We start from the raw sequence: 20,467 nt of genomic DNA, 5'->3' as shown, positions 1-20,467 counted from the left end.
CAGAGCACCTACTCCCCAGTAGCTGAGTCAGGGCCTCTGCTCCCCAGTGGCTGAGTCAGAGCACCTACTCCCCAGTGGCTGAGTCAGGGCGTCTGCTCCCATTTGGCTGAGTCAGGACGTCTGCTCCCCGATCGCTGAGTCAGGACCTCTGCTCCCCAATGGCTGAGTCTGGACCTCTGCTCCCCAGTGGCCGAGTCAGGACCTCTGCTCTCCAATGGCTGAGTCAGGGCCTCTACTCCCCAATGGCTGAGTCAGGGCCTCTGCTCCCCAGTGGCTGAGTCACGGGTGTCTGCTCCCCAGTGGCTGAGGCAGGATGCCTGCTCCCTAGTGGCTGAGCCAGGGCGTCTGCTCCCCAGTGGCTGATTCAGAACACCTACTCCTCAGTGGCTGAGTCAGGGTGTCTGCTCCCCAGTGGCTGAATCAAGGCGCCTGCTCCCCAGTGGCTGAGTCAGGGTGTCTGCCCCCTAGTGGCTGAGTCAGGACACAAGTAGGGTTACCAGGGACCCTCCGTGCACCTACTCCCCAGTGGCTGAGTCAGGGCGCCTGCTCCCATTTGGCTGAGTCAGGGCCTCTGCTCCCCAGTGGCTGAGACAGGGTGCCTACTCCCCAGTGGCTGAGTCAGGACATCTGCTCCCCAATGGTTGAGTCAGGGCCTCTGCTCCCCAATGGCTGATTTAGGGTGTCTGCTCCCCAGTGGCTGAGTCAGGGCCTCTGCTCCCCAGTGGCTGAGTCAGGGCCTCTGCTCCCCAGTGGCTGAGACAGGGTGCCTACTCCCCAGCGGCTGAGTCAGGACATCTGCTCCCCAATGGCTGAGTCAGGGCCTCTGCTCCCCAATGGCTGATTTAGGGTGTCTGCTCCCCAGTGGCTGAGTCAGGGCCTCTGCTCCCCAGTGGCTGAGTCAGGGCCTCTGCTCCCCAGTGGCTGAGTCAGGGCATCTGCTCCCCAGTGGCTGAGTCAGGACGTCTGCTCCCCAGTGGCTGAGTCAGAGCACCTACTCCCCAGTAGCTGAGTCAGGGCCTCTGCGCCCCAGTGGCTGAGTCAGGGTGCCTGCTCCCTAGTGGCTGAGCCAGGGCGTCTGCTCCCCAGTGGCTGATTCAGAACACCTACTCCTCAGTGGCTAAGTCAGGGCCTCTGCGCCCCAGTGGCTGAGGCAGGATGCCTGCTCCCTAGTGGCTGAGCCAGGGCGTCTGCTCCCCAGTGGCTGATTCAGAACACCTACTCCTCAGTGGCTGAGTCAGGGTGTCTGCTCCCCAGTGGCTGAATCAAGGCGCCTGCTCCCCAGTGGCTGAGTCAGGGTGTCTGCCCCCTAGTGGCTGAGTCAGGACACAAGTGGGGTTACCAGGGACCCTCCGTGCACCTACTCCCCAGTGGCTGAGTCAGGGCGTCTGCTCCCATTTGGCTGAGTCAGGGCCTCTGCTCCCCAGTGGCTGAGACAGGGTTCCTACTCCCCAGTGGCTGAGTCAGGACATCTGCTCCCCAATGGCTGAGTCAGGGCCCCTGCTCCCCAATGGCTGATTTAGGGTGTCTGCTCCCCAGTGGCTGAGTCAGGGCCTCTGCTCCCCAGTGGCTGAGTCAGGGCCTCTGTTCCCTAGTGGCTGAGTCAGGGCCTCTGCTCCCCAGTGGCTGAGTCAGGGCCTCTGCTCCCCAGTGGCTGAGTCAGGGCATCTGCTCCCCAGTGGCTGAGTCAGGACGTCTGCTCCCCAGTGGCTGAGTCAGAGCACCTACTCCCCAGTAGCTGAGTCAGGGCCTTTGCTCCCCAGTGGCTGAGTCAGGGTGCCTGCTCCCCAGTGGCTGAGTCAGAGCACCTACTCCCCAGTGGCTGAGTCAGGGCGTCTGCTCCCATTTGGCTGAGTCAGGACGTCTGCTCCCCGATCGCTGAGTCAGGACCTCTGCTCCCCAATGGCTGAGTCTGGACCTCTGCTCCCCAGTGGCTGAGTCAGGACCTCTGCTCCCCAATGGCTGAGTCAGGGCCTCTACTCCCCAATGGCTGAGTCAGGGCCTCTGCTCCCTAGTGGCTGAGTCACGGGTGTCTGCTCCCCAGTGGCTGAGGCAGGATGCCTGCTCCCTAGTGGCTGAGCCAGGGCGTCTGCTCCCCAGTGGCTGATTCAGAACACCTACTCCTCAGTGGCTGAGTCAGGGTGTCTGCTCCCCAGTGGCTGAATCAAGGCGCCTGCTCCCCAGTGGCTGAGTCAGGGTGTCTGCCCCCTAGTGGCTGAGTCAGGACACAAGTGGGGTTACCAGGGACCCTCCGTGCACCTACTCCCCAGTGGCTGAGTCAGGGCGTCTGCTCCCATTTGGCTGAGTCAGGGCCTCTGCTCCCCAGTGGCTGAGACAGGGTGCCTACTCCCCAGTGGCTGAGTCAGGACATCTGCTCCCCAATGGCTGAGTCAGGGCCCCTGCTCCCCAATGGCTGATTTAGGGTGTCTGCTCCCCAGTGGCTGAGTCAGGGCCTCTGCTCCCCAGTGGCTGAGTCAGGGCCTCTGCTCCCCAGTGGCTGAGTCAGGGCATCTGCTCCCCAGTGGCTGAGTCAGGACGTCTGCTCCCCAGTGGCTGAGTCAGAGCACCTACTCCCCAGTAGCTGAGTCAGGGCCTCTGCTCCCCAGTGGCTGAGTCAGAGCACCTACTCCCCAGTGGCTGAGTCAGGGCGTCTGCTCCCATTTGGCTGAGTCAGGACGTCTGCTCCCCGATCGCTGAGTCAGGACCTCTGCTCCCCAATGGCTGAGTCTGGACCTCTGCTCCCCAGTGGCCGAGTCAGGACCTCTGCTCTCCAATGGCTGAGTCAGGGCCTCTACTCCCCAATGGCTGAGTCAGGGCCTCTGCTCCCCAGTGGCTGAGTCACGGGTGTCTGCTCCCCAGTGGCTGAGGCAGGATGCCTGCTCCCTAGTGGCTGAGCCAGGGCGTCTGCTCCCCAGTGGCTGATTCAGAACACCTACTCCTCAGTGGCTGAGTCAGGGTGTCTGCTCCCCAGTGGCTGAATCAAGGCGCCTGCTCCCCAGTGGCTGAGTCAGGGTGTCTGCCCCCTAGTGGCTGAGTCAGGACACAAGTAGGGTTACCAGGGACCCTCCGTGCACCTACTCCCCAGTGGCTGAGTCAGGGCGCCTGCTCCCATTTGGCTGAGTCAGGGCCTCTGCTCCCCAGTGGCTGAGACAGGGTGCCTACTCCCCAGTGGCTGAGTCAGGACATCTGCTCCCCAATGGTTGAGTCAGGGCCTCTGCTCCCCAATGGCTGAGTTAGGGTGTCTGCTCCCCAGTGGCTGAGTCAGGGCCTCTGCTCCCCAGTGGCTGAGTCAGGGCCTCTGCTCCCCAGTGGCTGAGTCAGGGTGCCTGCTCCCCAGTGGCTGAGTCAGAGCACCTACTCCCCAGTAGCTGAGTCAGGGTGCCTGCTCCCCAGTGGCTGAGTCAGAGCACCTACTCCCCAGTGGCTGAGTCAGGGCGTCTGCTCCCATTTGGCTAAATCAGGACGTCTGCTCTCTGATCGCTGAGTCAGGACCTCTGCTCCCCAATGGCTGAGTCTGGACCTCTGCTCCCCAGTGGCTGAGTCAGGACCTCTGCTCCCCAATGGCTGAGTCAGGGCCTCTACTCCCCAATGTCTGAGTCAGGGGTGTCTGCTCCCCAGTGGCTGAGGCAGGATGCCTGCTCCCTAGTGGCTGAGCCAGGGCGTCTGCTCCCCAGTGGCTGATTCAGAACACCTACTCCTCAGTGGCTGAGGCAGGGTGTCTGCTCCCCAGTGGCTGAGGCAGGACGCCTGCTCCCCTTGGCTGAGTCAGGGCTCCTGCTCCCCTGTGGCTGAGTCAGGGAGTCTGCTCCTCAGTGGCTGAGTCAGGGTGTCTGCTCCCCAGTGGCTGAATCAAGGCGCCTGCTCCCCAGTGGCTGAGTCAGGGTGTCTGCCCCCTAGTGGCTGAGTCAGGACACAAGTGGGGTTAACAGGGACCCTCCGTGCACCTACTCCCCAGTGGCTGAGTCAGGGCGTCTGCTCCCATTTGGCTGAGTCAGGGCCTCTGCTCCCCAGTGGCTGAGACAGGGTGCCTACTCCCCAGTGGCTGAGTCAGGACATCTGCTCCCCAATGGCTGAGTCAGGGCCTCTGCTCCCCAATGGCTGATTTAGGGTGTCTGCTCCCCAGTGGCTGAGTCAGGGCCTCTGCTCCCCAGTGGCTGAGTCAGGGCCTCTGCTCCCCAGTGGCTGAGACAGGGTGCCTACTCCCCAGCGGCTGAGTCAGGACATCTGCTCCCCAATGGCTGAGTCAGGGCCTCTGCTCCCCAATGGCTGATTTAGGGTGTCTGCTCCCCAGTGGCTGAGTCAGGGCCTCTGCTCCCCAGTGGCTGAGTCAGGGCCTCTGCTCCCCAGTGGCTGAGTCAGGGCATCTGCTCCCCAGTGGCTGAGTCAGGACGTCTGCTCCCCAGTGGCTGAGTCAGAGCACCTACTCCCCAGTAGCTGAGTCAGGGCCTCTGCGCCCCAGTGGCTGAGTCAGGGTGCCTGCTCCCTAGTGGCTGAGCCAGGGCGTCTGCTCCCCAGTGGCTGATTCAGAACACCTACTCCTCAGTGGCTGAGTCAGGGCCTCTGCGCCCCAGTGGCTGAGGCAGGATGCCTGCTCCCTAGTGGCTGAGCCAGGGCGTCTGCTCCCCAGTGGCTGATTCAGAACACCTACTCCTCAGTGGCTGAGTCAGGGTGTCTGCTCCCCAGTGGCTGAATCAAGGCGCCTGCTCCCCAGTGGCTGAGTCAGGGTGTCTGCCCCCTAGTGGCTGAGTCAGGACACAAGTGGGGTTACCAGGGACCCTCCGTGCACCTACTCCCCAGTGGCTGAGTCAGGGCGTCTGCTCCCATTTGGCTGAGTCAGGGCCTCTGCTCCCCAGTGGCTGAGACAGGGTTCCTACTCCCCAGTGGCTGAGTCAGGACATCTGCTCCCCAATGGCTGAGTCAGGGCCCCTGCTCCCCAATGGCTGATTTAGGGTGTCTGCTCCCCAGTGGCTGAGTCAGGGCCTCTGCTCCCCAGTGGCTGAGTCAGGGCCTCTGTTCCCTAGTGGCTGAGTCAGGGCCTCTGCTCCCCAGTGGCTGAGTCAGGGCCTCTGCTCCCCAGTGGCTGAGTCAGGGCATCTGCTCCCCAGTGGCTGAGTCAGGACGTCTGCTCCCCAGTGGCTGAGTCAGAGCACCTACTCCCCAGTAGCTGAGTCAGGGCCTCTGCTCCCCAGTGGCTGAGTCAGGGTGCCTGCTCCCCAGTGGCTGAGTCAGAGCACCTACTCCCCAGTGGCTGAGTCAGGGCGTCTGCTCCCATTTGGCTGAGTCAGGACGTCTGCTCCCCGATCGCTGAGTCAGGACCTCTGCTCCCCAATGGCTGAGTCTGAACCTCTGCTCCCCAGTGGCTGAGTCAGGACCTCTGCTCCCCAATGGCTGAGTCAGGGCCTCTACTCCCCAATGGCTGAGTCAGGGCCTCTGCTCCCTAGTGGCTGAGTCACGGGTGTCTGCTCCCCAGTGGCTGAGGCAGGATGCCTGCTCCCTAGTGGCTGAGCCAGGGCGTCTGCTCCCCAGTGGCTGATTCAGAACACCTACTCCTCAGTGGCTGAGTCAGGGTGTCTGCTCCCCAGTGGCTGAATCAAGGCGCCTGCTCCCCAGTGGCTGAGTCAGGGTGTCTGCCCCCTAGTGGCTGAGTCAGGACACAAGTGGGGTTACCAGGGACCCTCCGTGCACCTACTCCCCAGTGGCTGAGTCAGGGCGTCTGCTCCCATTTGGCTGAGTCAGGGCCTCTGCTCCCCAGTGGCTGAGACAGGGTGCCTACTCCCCAGTGGCTGAGTCAGGACATCTGCTCCCCAATGGCTGAGTCAGGGCCCCTGCTCCCCAATGGCTGATTTAGGGTGTCTGCTCCCCAGTGGCTGAGTCAGGGCCTCTGCTCCCCAGTGGCTGAGTCAGGGCCTCTGCTCCCCAGTGGCTGAGTCAGGGCATCTGCTCCCCAGTGGCTGAGTCAGGACGTCTGCTCCCCAGTGGCTGAGTCAGAGCACCTACTCCCCAGTAGCTGAGTCAGGGCCTCTGCTCCCCAGTGGCTGAGTCAGAGCACCTACTCCCCAGTGGCTGAGTCAGGGCGTCTGCTCCCATTTGGCTGAGTCAGGACGTCTGCTCCCCGATCGCTGAGTCAGGACCTCTGCTCCCCAATGGCTGAGTCTGGACCTCTGCTCCCCAGTGGCCGAGTCAGGACCTCTGCTCTCCAATGGCTGAGTCAGGGCCTCTACTCCCCAATGGCTGAGTCAGGGCCTCTGCTCCCCAGTGGCTGAGTCACGGGTGTCTGCTCCCCAGTGGCTGAGGCAGGATGCCTGCTCCCTAGTGGCTGAGCCAGGGCGTCTGCTCCCCAGTGGCTGATTCAGAACACCTACTCCTCAGTGGCTGAGTCAGGGTGTCTGCTCCCCAGTGGCTGAATCAAGGCGCCTGCTCCCCAGTGGCTGAGTCAGGGTGTCTGCCCCCTAGTGGCTGAGTCAGGACACAAGTGGGGTTACCAGGGACCCTCCGTGCACCTACTCCCCAGTGGCTGAGTCAGGGCGTCTGCTCCCATTTGGCTGAGTCAGGGCCTCTGCTCCCCAGTGGCTGAGACAGGGTGCCTACTCCCCAGTGGCTGAGTCAGGACATCTGCTCCCCAATGGCTGAGTCAGGGCCTCTGCTCCCCAATGGCTGAGTTAGGGTGTCTGCTCCCCAGTGGCTGAGTCAGGGCCTCTGCTCCCCAGTGGCTGAGTCAGGGCCTCTGCTCCCCAGTGGCTGAGTCAGGGCATCTGCTCCCCAGTGGCTGAGTCAGGACGTCTGCTCCCCAGTGGCTGAGTCAGAGCACCTACTCCCCAGTAGCTGAGTCAGGGCCTCTGCTCCCCAGTGGCTGAGTCAGGGTGCCTGCTCCCCAGTGGCTGAGTCAGAGCACCTACTCCCCAGTGGCTGAGTCAGGGCGTCTGCTCACATTTGGCTGAGTCAGGACGTCTGCTCCCCGATCGCTGAGTCAGGACCTCTGCTCCCCAATGGCTGAGTCTGGACCTCTGCTCCCCAGTGGCTGAGTCAGGACCTCTGCTCCCCAATGGCTAAGTCAGGGCCTCTACTCCCCAATGGCTGAGTCAGGGCCTCTGCTCCCCAGTGGCTGAGTCACGGGTGTCTGCTCCCCAGTGGCTGAGGCAGGATGCCTGCTCCCTAGTGGCTGAGCCAGGGCGTCTGCTCCCCAGTGGCTGATTCAGAACACCTACTCCTCAGTGGCTGAGGCAGGGTGTCTGCTCCCCAGTGGCTGAGGCAGGACGCCTGCTCCCCTTGGCTGAGTCAGGGCTCCTGCTCCCCTGTGGGCCTCTGCTCCCCAGTGGCTGTATCAAGGCGCCTGCTCCCCAGTGGCTGAGTCAGGGTGTCTGCCCCCTAGTGGCTGAGTCAGGACACAAGTGGGGTTACCAGAGACCCTCTGTGCACCTACTCCCCAGTGGCTGAGTCAGGGCGTCTGCTCCCATTTGGCTGAGTCAGGGCCTCTGCTCCCCAGTGGCTGAAACAGGGTGCCTACTCCCCAGTGGCTGAGTCAGGACATCTGCTCCCCAATGGCTGAGTCAGGGCCTCTGCTCCCCAATGGCTGAGTCAGGGCCTCTGCTCCCTAGTGGCTGAGTCAGGACACAAGTGGGGTTACCAGGGACCCTCCGTGTGCCTACTCCCCAGTGGCTGAGTCAGAGCACCTACTCCCCAGTGGCTGAGTCAGGGCGTCTGCTCCCATTTGGCTGAGTCAGGACGTCTGCTCCCCAATGGCTGAGTCAGGGCCTCTGCTCCCCAGTGGCTGAGTCAGGGCCTCTGCTCCCTAGTGGCTGAGTCAGGACACAAGTGGGGTTACCAGGGACCCTCCGTGTGCCTACTCCCCAGTGGCTGAGTCAGAGCACCTACTCCCCAGTGGCTGAGTCAGGGCGTCTGCTCCCATTTGGCTGAGTCAGGACGTCTGCTCCCCAATGGCTGAGTCAGGGCCTCTGCTCCCCAGTGGCTGAGTCAGGGCGCAAAGGGGGTTACCAGAGACACTCCGGGCGCCTACTCCCCAATGGCTGAGTGAGGGCCTCTGCTCCCCAATGGCTGAGTCAGGGCGTCTGCTCCTATTTGACTGAGTCAGGGCCTCTGCTCCCCAATGGCTAAGACAGGGTGCCTACTCCCCAGTGGCCGAGTCAGGACGTCTTCTCCCCAATGGCTGAGTTAGGGTGTCTGCTCTCCAGTGGCTGAGTCAGGGCCTTTGCTCCCCAGTGGCTGAGTCAGAGCGTCTGCTCCCCAGTGGCTGGGTCAGGGTGCCTGCTCCCCAGTGGCTGAGTCAGAGCGCCTACTCCCCAGTGGCTGAGTCAGGGCATCTGCTCCCCAGTGGCTGAGTCAGGGCATCTGCTCCCCAGTGGCTGAGTCAGGGCGTCCGCTCCCCAGTGGCTGAGTCAGGACACCTACTCCCCAGTGACTGAGGCAGGGTGTCTGCTCCCCAGTGGCTGAGTCAGGACGCAAACGGGGTTACCAGAGACCCTCCGGGCGCATACTCCCCAGTGGCTGAGTCAGGGCGCCTGCTCCCCAGTGACTTACTTTCCGAGGATTGTCGCTCCCCTTGACGTCATCGGCCAGAACTGGGGTGTGCAGGGTGTTACAGTCCCCTGAAAAGTCGCCGGCTGCGTTTATTTCTATGTCAGACAGGGCGGAGTTTGCAGGGCGCCTGCTACCCAGTGGCAGAGTTAGACACTGTAGAAAATCAAAACTGTCTTGCCTATAATAACCAATCACAGCTCAGGTCTCAAATCCTCAAATGTTTCCAGCATGGACACGTGTGCTTCCATTACTAAACGCTGGCTGTGTACCCTCCACACATACTTAGGTCCCCTCTACCTTACTTGGAATGGACCATGCAGATAACGATCGTCTTCAAACATTTCCAGCTGCTTCAACAGTTCTTCTGGCCAATGGATCCACGGAATGTTCTGTACTGTGATGTCACGTGTTGTCAAGGATACCAATAAAGTTCTATGGGATGGGTGGAGAGAGTCAAGGGGGATAAGTTTAATTCATGGCACAAGCCTCTTAAGGCCCAAAATATTAAATATCCCTGAATTCAATAATAATAACTATAAACCTATAAAACAATTTTAGTATTTTTGGGTAGAAACTTCCAAACATACCTTTTCTAGCTTCTGAATATGGACTCGATGGACAAAACCCTTGTGGTCTTCCTGAAAATCCCAGTGGTTAACCCCTAATTATCAAAATGTTCCGTATACTGTAGATTGGTGTCCATCCTACCCCATCTATACCCTACAGGTCCACACTTACCTTATTTTGGTATGGATCGTGCAGAGAGCCATCATCTTTCAGCACCTCCAGCAGCTCCAATGGTTCTTCTGGCCAGTGGATCCCCGGAATGTACTGTACTGTGATGTCACGTGTTGTCAAGGATACCAATTCCATGTTTAAATAAAGTTTATTATATTGAAACAAACGTCAGCCATTTTGTTGGTAGGGCTGTGATTCTTTTTATTGCATTTTGTATCTCCAATTCAAAGCGTGTGAGCGCAGCTTCATGATCTTAAACAACTGCTTTGTGGGGAAATAAAAGGTTGTGTTTTGTTTCCGGTTACAACATGCCATAAATAAACCTGATGCATTTTAGGACTGGATATAATGATTCCCCCAATGTGTCTTTCTTCTAGCAACTGGCTTGCGCCTTCGGTAATGTAGTTCCAGTATATTGGCTTAGTGATAAGCACTGCTGCCTTGCAGTCCAAACGGGCAGAGGGGTTCATCTTTAACTATGGGTCATCTGTAAGTCGGGTGTCCTTAAGTAGGGGACCGCCTGTACTATAATATTATCCCCTATGTACAAGAATATAACTACTATAATACTGCCCCTATGTACAAGAATATACAGTAACTACTATAATACTGCCCCCTATGTACAAGAATATAACTACTATAATACTGCCGCTATGTACAGGAATATAACTACTATAATACTGCCCCCTAAGTACAGGAATATAACTACTATAATACTGCCCCCTATGTACAAGAATATAACCACTATAATACTGCCCCTTATGTACAAGAATATAACTACTATAATACTGTCCCCTATGTACAAGAATATAACTACTATAATACTGTCCCCTATGTACAAGAATATAACTACTATAATACTGCCCCCTATGTACAGGAATATAACTACTATAATACTGCCCCCTATGTACAAGAATATAACCACTATAATACTGCCCCTTATGTACAAGAATATAACTACTATAATACTGTCCCCTATGTACAAGAATATAACTACTATAATACTGTCCCCTATGTACAAGAATATAACTACTATAATACTGTCCCCTATGTACAAGAATATAACTACTATAATACTGCCCCCTATGTACAAGAATATACAGTAACTACTATAATTCTGCCCCAGGTCTAGTTTCCCTCCCCCTTACTGCAGCGAGTCCTATTCCCCCCTCCCCTCCTACCCCCAGTTCTTATTCCACCCTCCCCTCCTGCCTCCAGTTCTGTTCCCCCCTCCTGCTCCCAGTTCTGTTCTCCCCTCCTGCCCCCAGTTCTGTTCCCTCCCCCCACCTGCCCCCAGTTCGAGTTTCCCCTGCAGCCCCCTGTTCTAGTTCCCCTCTCCCCTCTCCTGCTGCCCCTGTTCTAGTTCCCCTCTCCCTCCTCCTGCTGCCCCTGCTCTAGTTCCCCTCCCCCCTCCCCCCTGTTCTAGTTCCCCTCCCCCCTCCCCCCTGTTCTAGTTCCCCTCTCCCCCCTGTTCTAGTTCCTCCTCCTGCCGGGCCGGGGCCCTACTCCGGTCCTCCGCCGGGCCAGTCCGACCCTGAAGTCATATGAGGTATTATCAGAAACGTTCAAGTCTAAGATATTAAATATAGATTCTACTAGCCGGGTCCAGATGTGGATTTAGAATTTGAAGGAGAGCATGTGCTTATGCCAGGCGCGCATCTTGACATAACAATTTGACTGCTGACGAATGAACTTCTTCAAAGAGCAATTGTACTTTGTGCAGTGTATTTCACACTAACTAAAGTAGACGGTGACCCCAATATAATATTATTCAACAAGTAATTGAATACAGGAAGATAGAGCAGTGTATTTCACACAAACTAAAGGGGAAGATGACCCTAAATATATTATTCAATATATAACAAGGAATTGCTTCCAGTCAGATACTGTGAACTATTTCACACTAACACTAAAGTGACAAAGCAAACAAAATTAAGAAGCCAACAGGGTGTATAGATTCCAAAAAAATCCACCTACAACTAGAATTTTCAGAAATCAGGTTTATTTTTATAGGTGGTTATTATAACATTGTTTTCTTTTTGTTTATTTACAGCCTATTCCCATCTGTATCACACATTATAATTACAAAATACAGAGTACAGAGTGCGAAATCTCAAAGAGATTAAGTCAATTAGAAAACCTATATTTGCCTGGTAGATTGCAGTGACTTATGGTAATAGGTAGACAAAAATCCAGAAATATGTTTAGGTCGCGCTGGACCAGCCCATGCCCTGAACGAAAACATTTGGGGTTCACTTATTTCTGGTATAGTATCTATATTGATATCTGCTTGCAAACTATACAATGAGAGAAGAATAAGAACTGGAATGGATAAAACTAATCCCATTACTTGTGTTCATTAGAGGTGTCCTTATCAGAAACTTCATTGGATGTCTCTGCAGTTGACGTGAAATATCCGATAAGACTGGAAGCTCCTGCAGCTGAGGCTGACCCTAACCAAGACAATCCTGTGGCCACAGATGACCCAATAACAGCTGAACTGGATGCAACCGAAGATCCCAGCTGCATCACAGTACGAGCCGCTGCTTCTTCTGCCTCTGCAGATTGGGCTGCCAAAGACTCCCCTATTGGAGCTATACATCCCGCAGCAGACAGCACCATAGTACCTGACCCAGCAGACACTGCGTCCACTTTAGATGCAATAATCGGAGCCAATGTTTGGGCACCAATAGAGAGCATGTTTCCAAAAGCTGCTACACCCCTTCCCGCAACCGTGCCTACTGCATCTGACATTGCCGTCAGCCCCTGGCCTGCAAGATCAACTCCTTTAGCTGCGATTGATCCCACAATTTCAGAATTTGAGCTTATAGTTGAACCCATTACTTTGACTCCTTTTGCTGCAGCAACTGTGATTTCTCCTGGAATTGGCATCAAGTTCTGGATTATCTATAAAGAAGATAATACATTATGAATAATATCATGAGTAGTCAATAGCCAGTAAATCGAAGCATAAAATTAATTTCAACCTCAAGAGGTTCCAAATTTTTCCACTAAATAATTAGTCTAAAGAATTTCTTTTTGGAGAGTCATCTGTGTAGAAGATGAGAATTTTAGCTATCCAAAGCTGTCCCTGAGGAATGCAAGAGCATATTACCTTATACTCGAGTGTATGGTGACCTGAATATAAGCCAAAATTCCTAATTTTACCACAAATAAACTGGGAAAACTTATGGTATTAGTGAGGCAAACTGCACTATGTGTAGAGTGCCTCACTATTGTGCAGTGTGGCAGATTATTGAAAAATGGCGCATGGTCTTCATTAATCCGGGGCACACTGCACCCGTTGATAGCGCCTAAACTGAGTGCAGCAATTTTTTTCTAGTGTACTCATAAATCAACATAAATGTGATGCGCGGTGTGAATATGCACTAGAATGCCCCTATAGGTGCAGAGTATTGTGTCGCGGCCGCACTATGTGGCGGAGACACGTTATGAACACATGTCCAAGCAGTTTGCATGTGTTTTTATGTGCAAAGGCGCAAACAGAACAATTAATGTAGGCCATTGTCTCGTGTATAAGCCTAGGGTGGAAAATGCATTGGTCTCACTCTCCCTTTTTTAATGAAAGGCCCAGCAGCCTCAAAAATTTAACCATACATACCCCATGTACAGTAAAGTTGCTACCTCCTTCTCTCCCTCCTTAAGTCCTATTTGCATGTCACAAAATGGCTGCCACAATATTTGAATAAGCCCAATATGAATGTCCAAGACACTTTTGATGATGCCCAAACACAAAAGTTCATCCCATGGTCATGATATTGATTTGGTCATTAAATCCAAGCTCACCAGATTGAAAAATAGAGTACTGTTTATTTCCGGCCAGGTTTCAAAAGCATGTTTCAGCTGTCACTGTCACGGTACCATTCTCTTGCATGCAGGCCACTAACACCTTTTATCCATCTTTTCATAGTCGGCTAATGTGTTTAAAAATGGCTGCTGTGACAGCCGAAATGTCAAACTTGGCCAACTTGTCCGAAAATAAACAATACTCTTTTTTTGCATGATGGTAAGCTTGGATTTAATGACAAAATTAATATTATGACCATGTGATGAACCTTTGTGTTTGGGCATAACATCAAAAGTGTCTTGGACATTCATATTGAGCATATTCTAACATCGTGGCAGCCATTTTGTGACAATTTGTGGTTATAACAGGGGTAGGAACCCTAAAACATAAGCACCCCTTTCTACCTAATGAGCAGCTGTACATTTAAAGATATGGTCAGTATATTATCAAAGGTTCTCTACCCCACCTAGCATCCAGTGAGTCATGTTGTCCACGTTGTATTTGGCCGCCATTTTGTGACATGAAAATGGGCCTACTGAATGGACAAACATGACCTGCCATGACCCATCCTTATTTTGTGGAACCCTGGGGTTTTCAGAAACTGATTTGGTTGCTTTAAATCTAGGAACTTACATAAACTTGGAGCAGAAACCGAACAAACACGATTACTGCACTTAGTGGAATTTTTTAAGGACATTCAGTATATCAAGGACAGTTTACAAGTTCCAGTTCAGTCCTTTCGAGCCCCCATACATTTATCCTTGAATCATATGTATTAGTGTTATTAAAATGGAAATGCCCTTTAAAGAAAATATACAAATAATTTGACACATATTTTAAACATACTTACAATATCCAGGTTTGCTGGTCCAAATTTCAGTTCAAGGACAAAATTCCGGCAGCAGGAGCCATACGGTTTATTTTCGCCAACAATTTGGAGTGCAGATCTAACCACTTGATCCCTGGGTATGGGGGTCAGCTCGCCATTATAGATATTATTCACTCGGAACCCACTCTCTTTTGCTTCCGTATCCAGTGTACTTTGCTCAACCACACAGTTTCCATGGACAGAGTCATCACCAACGCCCACAACAGTACCTTAGGATTAAGTGCACGTAAAGTTATTAATTTAATCTATTATGACATACAGTTACAATATGTTGAGCAGAAATAAAAAAGGAATAAGAGAGGGGAGAAAGCCGCTGCTCAACACCTTTATCAGAGTACACAAGGATCGGGCAGTTAAAATCCAACCAATCCATATTTGCCCAACATCTACCATTAGGGATAGTCAGGAGGCACAGTCATATGCACCTCACGTGGACATCAGAGTTGCAGTCAAATTTTTGCAATTTTTTTCATCTAATAAATTTCATACGTATTAAATTGTAGAAATTCTGAAATTCAATTAATGCCCCAGGGCCAACATCTGCAAAGAGTTTGTATGTTCTCTCCATTTGCGTGGGTTTCTCCGGGTCCTCCGGTTTCCTCCCACACTCCAAAACATACTGGTAGGTTGATTAGATTGTGAGCCCCATTGGGGACAAGGACCGATTTGGCAGGTTCTGTGCAGTGCTGTGTAATCTGTGTGCGCTATATAAAGAAATTATTATTTTCTATGGTATATATCACTATTTGTCCCTGCTCTTTGAATGTCAAAGTTTTCTAAAATACAAAAATGCTATCTTTTTTCACTAAAGGGGTGAACTTTAGGATCACGTTGAGAGGCTCATTTCAATGAACAATCTGTCATTTTTCTTATTAGTTTTTCGTGCAATTGAAATCTGTTCTAATTGATTCAGTTGACATTTATCATGATTCCTAAACCTCTTGTCACCTCCCGGTTTATCACTATGAAATTGCGAGCAATAATTCGAATAGTGAAAAATCCATGATGCTGGTGGTAGATTTCCTTTAACCTTAGTGGTGCCATGAATATAGCAGTCCCTGAACAGGCACCTGATTGGCAGAAGTGGTCGTGTGCCCCAAATGACAATCTCTAAATGGGGTCAGCTATACTGGAACATGGGGCCAGGTAAATTGTTTTGTTTTTTTAATACATGGCTTAAATGGATACTATTTTGGCTGCCCATTTTTCTTGACATTTATTTATAACTAATTGTAGCTTCCCTTGCCCCAATTTTTTCCCATTATTCTGGCTCTTATAAGGCTACATTCACACACATGTATGGGGGACGTATTTACGGCCGATATACGTCCCCCATACACTCCTATGGGCTCACGTGCGGCACCGTACCGCTCCGTAACGCGGCTAAAGATAGGACATGTCCTATCTGTTCCCGTGATACGGCGCCGTGCGCTGTATCTTCCTATGGAGAGGGGGCGGGGGTGAGCTGCGCTCATCCCCTGCTCCTCTCCGTGGCGCCGATGTATGCCCGCCGTACTACGGTACAGCGGGCATACATCGTGTGAATGTAGCCTAAGACCCTTTTACATGGATTTAGTCATTCTAATGTACTGTACACATATTCTTTCCACAGATAGTACCTGTTATATGTACAATATTTCCATCTCCGATATATATGGCCCAGTGTCGATGTCCAGGTCGGAGAATCTCAATAATGTCTCCATGATTGGGAGTGCAGCTCTGCTAGAGGGAAAGCATATTGTTTAGTCTATATTATAGTACTCTCACATTAATCACTAATCAATCACCAAAGATTGTGTAGAATGCTAAAACATAATTATACAAATAAAAATACAAGATAAAAAGTGTGTGATTTTCAGAACTGGTTTTTAAAACCAGGGCTTGGTTCGCCATGGTTCATAGTAAATAAGGGCTACAAACAATTTCACTAATAGAAAAGTATTTCAGTATTTACTATCTTTGCTCCGGTGTGGAACCCACAGTTTTAGCCTCTCAGTGTGAATAGCAACAAAACGTGATCATGCTTATTTATCGGGATTGTTACCCTGTTCCAAAATTCAGGTTAGCTAGACTGAATATATGTGAATCTCTGTTCCTATATACAGCCTTCCAACCTGTGTGACTAAGGGGGAGATTTATCAGAAGTGTCTGAGGTAAAACTGTTCTAGTTGCCCATGGAAACCAATCAGAGTTCAGTTTTAATTTTACAAGCAGCTGTGGGAAAAAGAAAGCAGAGATCTGATAAATCTACCCGCTTGTATCACAGAGTATAATGCAACTGGCCATAAATGTTCTGACCCGAACACTATTATGGCCCATCTTAGCTCAATGACACTACTGACCTGTTCACTGACCCTGATTACATACGACCCTATGGGGCACATTTACTTACCCGGTCCATTCGCGTTCCAGCGGCGGCTTCTCTGACGAGCGTTCAGGTCTTCCAACGATTCATGAAGGTCCTGCGCCCGATGTCCACCAGGTGGCGCTGCTGCGCCGAAGTCCGCCGAGGTGCCCCGGAGTTCATCGTCTTCATCGTGGTGCATGTGAGTATGGCCCGTGCGACCAATTTTTTTTTTTAAATGCTGCGGTTTTTCCGAATCTGTCGGGTTACCGTTCGGCAACGCCCCCCGATTTCCGTGGCGTGCAAGCCAGCGCCGATGCGCCACAAACCAATCGCGTGCGCAAAAATCCCGGGGCAATACAGGGAAAATCGTCGCAAATCGGAAATATTGGGGCAAATTTACTTACCCGGCCCATTCGCGATCCAGCGGCGCGTTCTCTGCTCTGGATTCGGGTCCGGACGGGATTTAAGAAGGTAGTTCCTCCGCCGTCCACCAGGTGGCGCTGCTGCGCTGAAAGTCATCTCATCGCGCCGGAATGCACCACCTCGGACCAGGTGAAGGTAAGCGCTCCCCAAGCGACACTTTTTTTAAATGCGGCGGTTTTTCCGAATACGTCGGGTTTTCGTTCGGCCACGCCCCCCGATTTCCGTCGCGCGCATGCCGGCGCCGATGCGCCACAATCCGATCGCGTGCGCCACAATCCCGGGGCAATTCAGGTACAATCGGCGCAAATCGGAAATATTCGGGTAACACGTCGGGAAAACGTGAATCGGGCCCTTAGTAAATGACCCCCATTCAGGTAACACGTCGGGAAAACGCGAATCGGGCCCTTAGTAAATGACCCCCAATGTGCCCCAATATATTATTCCGCTTTGATCTTACTTAAAATGTCTCTCATTTTTATTTTGATTCTTATAAGCTGAGCAATGAAGATGCTTTAACTCCACAATTTTGCACAGTTCCTTGATCTTAATTCAGCATCATGTGGTCATTGAGAGAAGTGGGGTCTATTGGTCTCAAAAACGATATTCTAGTAGTATAAACTATCTGGTTGTATAAACTATTTGGCTTTTTGCTGAGACTGATCTTCAGCTATGGATCTTTCATCTTTTGCATTGCAGAACCACAACTATAATTGACTGTAGAAGCAAATATAATTAAATAAAGTCCAACACAGCTCACCCCTGGAGGTCCTTGTAGCTGTGGGTCCGATCACATTTCAGGTCCGTGCCATGGAACAAGTTGTCCGGACACCAATGAAACAAACACAAGAGAAAAATTGAAGGAGTTCTAGGACTGGACTAAAAAAAAGCTATGACTGGGCGTTTTTTCACCCGAAACGCGTCAACTTGTCTGCATGTCATGATCCAGGCATAAAAATGTGATGTCGTGCTTTTATGCCTGGATGATATGTAAATAAAGCCTTTTGGAATTTATACCTCTGGGTGCTGTGGTTTCCTCCATCGATAGTGCCTGACCTTGATTTCGAGCACCAAAACCCTCAGCTGTGAGCACCACTTTTACACATTACGGTGCAGGACTTGGATTGCCTTACTACTCCATTTTACTCTATGTATTTTAATGTAACTTAAAAAAAATATCACTAAAGATTTTTTTAGCCCAGTACCGCAACTCCTTCAATTTTTCTCTTCTAATTGACTGTAGTCTAGCTGTACTGAAATCTGCAGCAGCTATCCCAATGCAGTATTCCCCTAGCCTTAAACAGCTGAAGTGCTGAAATCCGTCTTTCCTTTGCAAAAAAATTTTCAATCCACATGAAAGCAGATTAATTTCTGATCACTGAGGTTCTGACAACTTAGATCCCAAAGGTGGGATCTTCTGTGATTAGACTTTAATCCCCTAACCAATAGACAGTCGATATAAGTTAGTAATGGAAAATGTTCTGAGTATAAAATTACCGGTAAATTTTTTTCTATAAAGCAATTCATTTTATTTTATGAAAATATTACAATTTTGAATGTTTTTGTCTAGGATCACCTTTTTACAGCAGATGTTAAGAGTATAATTTTAACATGGGAGCAACTCCCATAGATGCTCCACTACAATCATTAATCATGGGTGGTTATGATGGTCTTATGATGGAAGAATGAAAAATCATCTAAAACAAATTTCAGTTGAAGACAAAAAACGTTTTTTTTTTTCCTTTTTGTCCCTCAGTGAAGAGGGACAAGGATTATGTGCACTTTTTACTTAAGGAAAAATATAAAATATATGCATTATAGTTTAGGGTAAACATTTCATTGGGAGAAAAATGCTACAATATCATAACTCACCAGTTCCTGTGACATTCGTGTGATCTGTCCCCTGAACCAAAGTAACTTTGGTTTAATAACTATGAGACATCCATGAAAATAACACACAAGTTTCTTGCTGTCTGTCAAAGGTCAAATTCCATGTACAATAAAAAAATAAATATTTCAATGTGTTATCCGGAATATTCATAGAATTACATAATTATGCAAGAACATCACCCCATATGTGGTTGGGGTTAAAAATAACTTATGAGTAAATATACAGCATCTATTGTATACAACAGATGCCAACATGGACAATATAAGATTTCTTGAAGTAAATGTCTCTTTGATGAAGAATGATAACAATAGACACTAGAGATGTTCTTGTTTTTTATGTCATGGATTTTTATTGCTATATTTTTATTTTATTTTATGTGACATTGTTTGTCTATTTTAATGTCTTTCGACAATCAAATTTCCCTTTGGGCATAATAAATTATTAATTAATTTATTTATAATATATCTGGTCCAGGGAATTATTTTTTCCAGAGAAGGAGGGTTTTGGAGAAGTGATTTTTTCACACTGTACTCTAGGCTTAATGGTCCTCCACTGCTGCGGGCACCGCTCTGGATCCTGATTACGGCATATGCCCTGGCGTCTGGAGTCAGAGCAATACATTGTATTAGCAGAACATCGAGTGTGGCTCTCTGAACAGAAGAGCAGCAATGAGAGGTGAGTATTTGTTAAATTATTTTTTGGCTGGACTTGTGTCTAAATTGATAGTTATAGTCTGATTTAGGGTATCCATTATTATTTTTCTCTGTTTCAGGTCCTGTATTATAATTTTTTGTCCGGTTTCATTATATTTTATTTAATTTCGATATCTATTACTATCTTTATCTGCTCTGGGGGTTCTCTTTACTTTTCTTCTAATATGTTTTTTTTTTTTTACTATTGTGGTGTCTCCTCTGGCGGTTTCAGTTATTAATTATTTTCTGGTCTGGGGCTTCTGTTATTGGTCACTGGTCTAGTGTCCCTATTAGTATTTATTGACTAGTCTGTATTTGGTTTGTATTTGGTTTGTAGGATCAAATTTCAATCGGCACTGTGGTACTTATAATTTCTGAAGCGGTAATTTGTGCTGTTCTGTAGTACTCAGTGCTTATAGGATGCTCTTTTGGTCCCTTGAAGTCAAGTGATATGACAATGCAGGAGCAAGGACCGAAAGAGGTTGGACCTGTGTTGTCTATAGAGTGTAATATACAAATTACAGAACTTCTTTATAGAGTAGTAACTCTGGGCAAGGGGGCTTCCCCTCTTTGGTTCACAATTCTTGCACAATACTGGACACAAAGGGGCACATTTACTAAGGGTCCACACAGCGCATTTCCGTCGGGTTTCCTGACTATTTCCGATTTGCGCCGCATTTAACAGGGGTTTTTGGTGCACGCGATCAGATTTTGGCGCAATCAAAGAGAATTTCATGCAACACAAATCGTGGGACGGGCTGTCAGACAACCCGACTGATTCAGACTAAGCGCGGGATTTCAAATTGTGTCGCAAGTCAATGCACTTACATACACTGGGAAGAAAAAGGTGAAATTTGTCGGACCTGAGCGGGGAAGTGACACATGCAGGATATCGGACGCACGATCTTAGTGAATCACGCCGGACTTCAACTTTGTTGGACAACGCACCTCGGGGATCAGGGACAGGGTAAGTAAATGTGCCCCAATATTCCAGTTAAAGTGTAACCGTCATTTGAAATAATGTTTTATATTATGTATGGGAGGATACACTTTTTTAACAGGTTTTCAGCATGTAACAGTGTGCGTCTATGGAGGCTTCATGAGCTCACATCTTAAGCTTAAGCTTGATGATTGAAAATTATGCTCAGAG

The 20,467-nt window shown here is 50.4% G+C and overlaps 1 protein-coding gene and 1 long non-coding RNA gene across 6 annotated transcripts in view; both read right to left on the bottom strand.

Moving 5' to 3' along the window:
- LOC140071097 (uncharacterized) overlaps positions 1–9,348 on the bottom strand; it is a 66,928-nt gene extending 57,580 nt beyond the window's left edge. For both annotated transcript variants that reach the window (XR_011849041.1, XR_011849040.1), the window contains exons 1-2: positions 9,271–9,348; positions 8,835–8,964 (exon numbers count right to left, since the gene is read on the bottom strand). This is a non-coding gene — a long non-coding RNA (uncharacterized lncRNA). The remainder of the gene's footprint in view (positions 1–8,834; positions 8,965–9,270) is intronic.
- A 1,924-nt stretch (positions 9,349–11,272) lies between these two features.
- LOC140069007 (uncharacterized) lies at positions 11,273–18,701 on the bottom strand. 4 transcript variants are annotated; one of them, XM_072114350.1, is made up of 5 exons: positions 18,607–18,652; positions 17,495–17,512; positions 15,587–15,686; positions 13,929–14,176; positions 11,273–12,177 (listed from the first exon to the last, which is right to left on the bottom strand). In XM_072114350.1, exons 1-5 carry the CDS (start codon positions 18,619–18,621, stop codon positions 11,617–11,619), a joined length of 942 nt encoding a protein of 313 aa, XP_071970451.1. In that variant the 5' UTR covers positions 18,622–18,652; the 3' UTR covers positions 11,273–11,616. The 4 variants fall into 4 exon arrangements, with proteins under 4 accessions (XP_071970451.1, XP_071970450.1, XP_071970452.1 ...); XM_072114349.1 differs by having other exon boundaries at positions 15,587–15,689; positions 18,607–18,631; XM_072114351.1 differs by lacking the exon at positions 17,495–17,512 and having other exon boundaries at positions 15,587–15,689; positions 18,607–18,701.
- Positions 18,702–20,467: the final 1,766 nt, after the last annotated feature.

This window comes from Engystomops pustulosus, chromosome 7, assembly GCF_040894005.1.
Source record: "Engystomops pustulosus chromosome 7, aEngPut4.maternal, whole genome shotgun sequence".
NCBI classification, from domain to species: domain Eukaryota; kingdom Metazoa; phylum Chordata; class Amphibia; order Anura; family Leptodactylidae; genus Engystomops; species Engystomops pustulosus.
Note: the sequence above shows the minus strand (reverse complement) of the source record. Positions and strands in the feature narration are given on the sequence as shown.

Coding starts and splice junctions, on each gene's coding strand:
- LOC140069007 (XM_072114349.1), bottom strand. Junction 14,177..15,586: donor AAATATTGTACATATAACAG/GTACTATCTGTG, acceptor CTTAATCCTAAG/GTACTGTTGTGGGCGTTGGT. Junction 12,178..13,928: donor GACCAGCAAACCTGGATATT/GTAAGTATGTTT, acceptor TCTTCTTTATAG/ATAATCCAGAACTTGATGCC.